This window comes from Dioscorea cayenensis, chromosome 4 (genome assembly GCF_009730915.1).
Source record: "Dioscorea cayenensis subsp. rotundata cultivar TDr96_F1 chromosome 4, TDr96_F1_v2_PseudoChromosome.rev07_lg8_w22 25.fasta, whole genome shotgun sequence".
Classification (NCBI taxonomy): Eukaryota; Viridiplantae; Streptophyta; class Magnoliopsida; order Dioscoreales; family Dioscoreaceae; genus Dioscorea; species Dioscorea cayenensis.
The window spans coordinates 10,021,273-10,029,488 of record NC_052474.1 but is presented as its reverse complement, the minus strand read 5'-3'; the positions used below and the strand labels follow the sequence as shown (position 1 = coordinate 10,029,488).

The window sequence follows — 8,216 nt, the reverse complement described above, 5'->3', positions numbered from 1 at the left end:
TGCTTTTTCTTAGCACAAGACCAAACCTTGCTTCTTATTTAATTATCATTATTGAGCCATACAATTAAGTTAATTTTTAAGATAGTATTGATTATATAGGCTCAGTGTTGACTCGTGTCAATCACCACCTAATGAATGTTAAATACAAATTGAGTATATTATTTGAGCTCAATTCAACCTAAACATTTAAATTAATTAATTAATACGTTTCTTTGACATATACTAATCTATTTTAACCAGTCACATTATAAATAAACCTAACATATCAATCTATAACATAGTACTATGTTAAATGTAAACTAATCATATTATTTAAGCTAATTTTAACCCCAAAAACATATATGCAAATAAAATGAGAAACTCAGTTTTATATATTCAAATTTATATTTTTTTTCTAATTTAACAAAATCAAGACTATTAATTGCTCTAATAATACCAGCATCCCACAAGAGAGTTTCCACACATGAAGATGGTTACTGTGGGTTGACCAAGTAAGAGAGCTAAAGAATTTGGAAGAGAGTGAGGAAAACATGTTTAGTTTGAAAACAATGAAACATCCAAAAGTCACTTGTGCATTGGTTGGGAGATGGATGTTGATTGCCATTTTCATGTCATCATCTTTTGGCTCTCATGCCATCATATTTCATGCAATAGTTCAATAAACAAAAACTCTTTCAAACAGTGAAAAATGAAAATGATGCATGAGAAAGAATTTCTAAAATTTTTTTATTTCATAATAATTGCAGCATTTATCATCTTCAGCAACACCAGCAGCAAAATGGCTTTCCATCAATCCCCCAAAATGGCTTCCATTCTTCCTCATATATCATATATAATAATCATATGCACATGTAATTTCCTTCTGAGCCATCTCTCTCTCTCTCTCTCTCTCTCTCTCTCTCGAACTAGGCTAACACTGGATTGCTGAAAATGGAAAGAATAAATAAAAGTAGTTGACAAGGAAATGGGAAAACTGAGCTCCAATGAGTTGTAGTTGTTATTGTTTAGCTGGTTCTGATCAGGAGGAGCTGAAGATGTTTGTGTGAATTCAATGTTGAAGATGCAATCAAAAATCATGTAACCAACTGCTTCCGGTGCTAAAGAACATAGTGTCTCACCGAGCATTCTAACACTTGATGGCTCGGGCAGATCATCTCCTTCACCCGTACTCTGTTCTTATAGATTTTGACCGTCGGGACTATCCTCACGTTCTCCGCTTTAGCCACAGCCACGCTTTCATTGATATCCACCTTGTTATCCGTAAGAGAATACCATAAACAGATTCAGTATCAGATGAATGGCATGTTCATGCAAATGCAGTCAAAACTTAGTACCTTGAGAAAGTTCACTGATGGATATCTGGTGCAAAGATCATCTACAAATGGTGTGATCTTATTGCATTGCAGGTTTGATGTTGTCACAAAGTGAACCACCGAAACACCTAATGTGCAGCATGGAATTCAGTCAAAACTGCAATGAATATAATGTGGTCAATCTTTGAATACTATTTGGTAAGAGAATTACCAGGTAAAGATATAGCTGCTTGAAATTGCTCCACACTGGTGATTTCCTCAACTTCACCGCCAAACTTCAAGTTAGATATTTCCTCACCACGAGATGCTTTTAGTGAGATGCGAGCATGGAACAATGCTTCAGCCACCTCCTTGTCACCAGGCAGTTCCTTGCTCAACACCTCATAATCTCGCACGGAATCAGCCCATCGCTCAAGCTAAACACAGAAACAGGATGCTGAGATCAAACTCAGGGTGTTCTCACAAGTTGTAATTCAAATAAAATCGGTTTGGAGATAAATATATACCTTGCCGTATGAAGCAGCACGTCTAAGCAAGGCCTTTGTGTAATTCGCTTGGATTTTGAGCGCTTCATTACAGTCCTCAATGGATTTTTCCCACTGCCCGAGTTTCGACCTACAAGCCGCTCTATTACAGTACAGAACCGGGTTTGATGGATCACACCGAAGTCCTTCCCCATAAGCTATACAGGCTTCTGCAAATTTCCCCGAATTGAAGAACTCATTCCCTTGTGTTCGAGCTCTAGCTACTGATTTAACATTGTTAAGCATCACCGTCACCTCAACATTTCGCGGATCAACCTGCTTGGATTTCTCCGCCATTTTAACTGCAGTCTCAAACCTGCATACAATTTGATGAACATTCTCACTGACCTGACAAATTCAAACTTCTGGTGTGTCACTCTATTAAATCCATGGTCTCACCTTCCCAATGCCATTTCAACTTGAGCCTGAACAATGTAGATGTAGGAATCCAATATCATGCCAAAGAACTTGTTCGCCGAGCTGGATGGAGAAGAGTTAGCAAGTTTAGATGCACTAGAAATAGCCAAATCCGCTTCTTCTAGGCGATGGAGCCGGAGAAGAGCTTCAGCTCTCGACGTGTTGATCTGCAAATTCAAAAGTTCTCCTCTTAAGACTTTTCATTTTCATCATTCTAAAAGACAACGTGTACCAAGCATATAATCAAAAGAAAAGCACATACCAAAGGCGAAGAATCAGCTCCGGCAGCAATGGCAGCATCACTTTCCCTCAAGGCACTCTTCCAATCACCGATTTTCCTTGATTCTGCACATCTCTCCAAATACCTCTCAACTTGCTCCATCTTGTGTACTTCAACAGGATCCGGCTGCCGTGACGACAAGAAGAGGTGCTTCTTGGCATTTTCAACCTGTCCTAATCTGTAGTGAAAATCAGAAACAAAGGATGTACTACAAATAAATCTTAAAAAGCATCTGAGACCCAATACATGCACCATCACAATCTAAATGTTCAGTAAACTCTAAAATCAATTTCTAACAACTCAACTCTCTTGCAAACATAACAAAAGAGCATCAAGCTAATGATCAATAAGCTCATTCAGAAACCAACAAATCATTCATGTCAATTTGAATTAACTCAAAGCTCAAAGTATCAACAGAAGAAGAAAACAGACAAAGATCAGATCTTTAGCAGCAGACAGGACAACGACAACGAGAGATTCACCTCAAATGAAGAGAAGCCAAGCGCTGATGAGCCTTGGCATTCCCTTGATCAAGCCTCACAGCATCCTCGCACTCCTTTACTGCCTCACAAAGCCGGCCGAGCGCTGCCAGAGCCGCCGCACGGTTGCTCCGGCACGAAGCATTGTCCGAGCACATGGCGACCGCGCGGTCGTAGAGCTTCAGAGCTTCTGAAAACTGACCCCTTTTGTAATGCTCGTTCCCGGCCTTGGTCAGCTCCTCGGCGTCCATGCTGGCCTTGGCCGGGGAGGACCCGCCACGAATTATGCTCCCATGGCCGTAGTTCCCAGTCCCCGAGCCAAGCACGTCGCTCCTCGTGGAGCTCCGGCTCATCATACCTGACTTGCCGATCCTTCCCGAAGGGCAAATGTTGCCAGCGGGGAGCACGTTAGACACCGGTGAGCTCGCAGTGCTGCTTCCCATAGCAGCACTAGAGTAAAACAACTGGCCGGAGCCCGATCGGCGGTGGCCAGGGCGGGAATTGAGGCCCAGTGGGGCAGCACTCGCTGGACGCGGAGAGCTCACCAGAATGGCTGAGACGACCAGGGATGACACAGTCGGAGCGCCGGGCGGCGACATTGGGTGGAGGCTTGCCGGAGACAGAGCCAGAAGAGCTGGAGCTGCTGCTCGTCTGCGTGGCGGCCGGCGCCGCCCGTAGATTGCGTAGCGGGGAGACAGGCGAACCGAGATCGGCGAAATCCTTGGAGTCGGGCTTGTCGTTGGTGCCATCGATGCAGAGATCGGAGTGGAAGCGATTGGAGAGGGAGTGCGACATAGTGAAAAGGAAAGGCGGCACCTTTGGAGGCAAATCTTTGTCTGATCTCTAAGAAGATGTTGTAGGTCGAAGGTGGGAAGGGAAATCAATGGCGGAAGGTGAGATTAGGAAGGCATGGGAGAGTGGAGAGATGGAAAGGTGGCGACTTTGAGGGATGGAGAAGAAGAAGAAGAAGACATGAAGAGTAGAGAGAGAGAGAGAGAGAGAGAGAAAGATAAAAAGGAAGAGATGGGGATCTCGTGATTGGAAAGGAAGAAGCAAGGAATGAATGTAGGTAGATTGGGAGGTAGATTGAAATATGTGTGTGTGTGTGTGTGTGTGTGTGTGTGTGAGAGAGAGAGAGAGAGAGAGAGAGAGAGAGAGAAGGGAAATAGTTGTGAAGGAAATTGGAAAAATTAGGTTTTTTTTATTTATTTATTTGATTTTTTTTTTATTCAATGAATTTTTAAAATATTGGGATTTTTTTTAGTTAGAAAGGGAGAAATTAGTTGGCAAGCAAATAGAAAGGTGGGATTTTTAATTGTTTTTCTCATTGGATTTCTTCTCTTGCTCTCTCTACAAACTTGGGATAGAGAAATAATTGCCGAAAAACTAGAAAAAAATAAAATTTTGGTTAGTTTTTTTCAATAATTTTCTTATTTTCTCTCTTTACTGCTATCTGTCGACTGTCCATCTTCACTGTAAGTAATCCCAGCTCCACTCATTTAATTTTTTATTTTAAATTATTTATCATAATAAATGTTCCAAAAATTTAAACGACAACAAATACAGGGACTAAAAACTAATATTTAAATGACAAGGGGGGTAAAATGTCAAAAAAAGAGCGGGGAGGGGGGAACATCAACTTTTTGCTCTTATTTCTATGCTCTCAGTTTCTCCGTACCTTTTTAAGACTCTTCTTACTCTCTCCTACGCAAGCCTGGAGCGGAGCTAAGATTTAAAGCCCCTACTAAATGACCATATTTACCCCTAGTCAAATACCCAAACTACCCTTCTAAATAAAAACTCCAGATAAAACCGTAAACAACAAGAAATGAAAAACATATTTACAATTTAAAAAGAAAAAAAGTGAACAAGGGTATTTATGTAATTAAGTTTATAGAGTGAGGGTATTTAAGTAATTTAAGGAGATGTGGAGACAAGGGGCAGCTGGCCATGTGCCGTGTGCCGTGCCAGCTGGCCCCATTCAGAGAACCCTAGGAGGCCTCCCATCGTTTGCCAGCTAAGCGTCATAACGGTGGATCCGTAACGGCGTTACATAGATTCTGTGGAATATGCCGTCAACTCCTACGTCTTTGACCGTAGCCGAGCCGAGCCGAGCCGAGCCGATGGCTTCCGGCTTCTCACTTTATTAACTAAATTAAGTTTTTTAAAGCCATATTTTTCCAATATGGGAAAGAACTTGTCTTTTTTATAGCAAAACTTTTATTTAATTTATTTTTTATTATTTAATTAATACAATTATTAAATTAAGAGTAGTGTATATATATATTTATTGAGTACTGCATTATATATATGTATGTATATTTTAAATAGTAATTGCTTTACATTTTATTTTCCCATCTTATCCTTACATTTTACTCTTTTTTACCTAATACTGTCAATTGAAGCTTTGGATAAGTTGAGATTTAAAAAAAAAAAAAAAACATATTTTAAATTTTAAAATTTTGTTTAATATTGACTCATTACACAAGCTTTGACTTCATGTTAAGAATGTTTAGTTTCTCAAATATTTTTTTTTTTAAATTACGACATTGCCCCAAACTCTCATTTCACTTTTCGATTTTCATATATTATCGCTTTAAATATTATTATTTTAAATCCTTCTGAATATTAAGAGTTTAGGTGTATATATATATGTATCAATGTATGTATATGAATAACCTATACAAGTGTAGAATTTGATATATCAAAAAAAAAAAATCACATCTATGCATAGGTACTTCATCAAAACACTCTTCTAGACATGCATACCCGTATTACTAAAGGTAATTTTTGTTTAAAAAAAAAAATCATTCTATCTTCATTCACTCAAATTAATCTAATAAAATGGGCATGTAAATTTATTAAAAAATTATTTCTATGCATGAGATGTCCTAACTCTACTTTTAAATTTTATTAAAATTTAAAAACTTCACCATATTTTTGCCTTGCCAAAAATCTATTAAATTGAGCAAAACATTACAATATATTATTTTTTTTTCAGCATGTGAGATGTTGTAGCTACATTTTCTCCCTATATATAAATTCGCATATTCAAATTTCAGGAATTTTTTATTGAAGGGAAAGTATAATATTGTGAGTAATAATTTTAATTTAAAAATAAAAATAAAAATATCAATATCTATTAATCTATTGGTACTTGGCCTCTTTCATAAAATATTTGTTTTGAGGAGAACTCAAAATCACACCTTAAAACTCATGCATGGTGTGAGCATACATATATCTATTAAGATATTAACGTCATATCTATTCATGTAATTGATTTTTTTTAAATCGGGGCCACTTATCTCCTACTTATCAAATATATATATAATAAATACATAATTACAAATTTTAAATATGTATTAGAATTCATAAACATCGTATATATGATTTTAAAATCCTTGTTGGAATGTGATAAGACTCTCATATCATCGACAAATGGCATGAAAAGATCGCATGAATGGAACACATGAATTGCTTAATGAGATTAAAAATAAAATACTCAAATGATAAGAATTTTAGTTGGCTTGAGATGTTCAAAATCACTTTTGGATTCATATAATCCTTGCCATAATGATGTTTAGGCATCTAATTAAATTGTTATCAAGTTATTAATCTTGTTTTTGTGATGGTGGTTAAGGTGCTGGTGGTTGAGAAATTTAGTAATAAACTAACCTATAAAAATTAGTCTCCCAACCATAGACCTCTTCCTAGCTTAATACTAATTATTTCAATACTTAACCTAAAGTTCAAAGAATGATTTAAATCAAAAAGTGACCATTAGTTGGATGTCATCGAAGGATAAATTAAAGAGCATGAATGGTTAGCTTTAGGTCAATAAGATATATATATATATATAAACGTAAAGGCTAGTTAGGTTTTATAATGAACAAAATTATTAGGATTAGGGTTCACGGAAGGGTCACGGTGAAAACCCTAATTATCTACATAAATTGCTTTATTGGATAAGAAAGTTACTAAGTTTTTACATAACCCTATAATATTTCCATTTTATAATTAAGAAACAAATAATATAAGTGATTGCATAAGATTAGAATAATATGTTATGGTTGTTTGTTTATTTATTTATTTGAGTAGTGCTCATGTTGAATTAATATTTTTATTAATTTGATTATAATGAGATGAAATAGATAATTAAGATAATAATGAGGATTGAAATTTGATAGAAAAGTGAAAGGAGAATTCCATGCTTGGCCTTGAAGTTCAGTTAATGGAAGGACTTTGCTAGTCAATACTTTCCCCTCTTATTATATATATATATATACATAACCCTGATTAGTCACATTAGATGTATTATATAATGTTGTAAAATTATAGTTTTTTTAGTGATAGGAATGGCATAAACATGTTTGTAAATTATATATCTCTCTAAATTTTTCAATTTTATAAATTTATCAATAATTATAAATATAAAAAATTAAAATTAAAATGTATGAGTTTGCTTTTTGAATTGAAATGATTCCAGGTTTAAACAGTAGTATCATGTCTCCTAATCAAAAACAAAATAATTTATAAAAAATAAAAATTCTAAAAAACACAAAATCTTCTAATTTTTTAATTCACTAACTCAATAAATACACTTAAAAATACAACAAATATTTTTATATATACGTACATATATATATATATATATATATTCAATAAAAATATATATGAATTATGATTTAGATGAAAACACAATATGAATTTTCAATACCATTAAACATATAAATTGCTTTTGGCCCAAATTAATAGATTTTTTCTAATATTTCATTTGCACTCCTTAATATTAAATTTAAAATACCAACTATCATTTATACGAAATTAATAATATAATTGAACACAAATTAATAGTTTGATCCAATCTCTATCAAAAATAAACTTTGACCCCATAGCAATATGAATACTATTAATTATTAAGGATACCTTCACTATCAAGCCACCCAAAGGATTGATTAGCTTTTCATATACAAATGAATAATACTAATCAAATATATGGCAAAGAAAAGTCCATGTATTTTTATAATTAATGCACCATTATGTCATCTATATATATTACTTAGTTGGAGCAACTAGTGTTCCATGGGAGAGTACAAATTTTATTTATTTATTTATTTATATTTTACAGTCTTGAAATGCATGTTGGCAATCAGTGGTGCTTGCAAGAGCTAAGCTGGGATTTAATTTGTTAGTGGTCTTATAT

General features: G+C 35.1%; 1 protein-coding gene across 1 annotated transcript; it reads right to left on the bottom strand.

The window, feature by feature from the left end:
• Window positions 1-783: 783 nt before the first annotated feature.
• LOC120258993 (inactive TPR repeat-containing thioredoxin TTL3-like) lies at window positions 784-4,112 on the bottom strand. Its single transcript, XM_039266505.1, is given in 8 exon segments — window positions 784-1,250; window positions 1,335-1,441; window positions 1,525-1,729; window positions 1,820-2,153; window positions 2,237-2,421; window positions 2,517-2,712; window positions 3,017-3,516; window positions 3,518-4,112. Coding segments are annotated over 8 exon segments (1,971 nt in total). The 5' UTR covers window positions 3,809-4,112; the 3' UTR covers window positions 784-1,097.
• Between the last annotated feature and the right edge of the window lie 4,104 nt (window positions 4,113-8,216).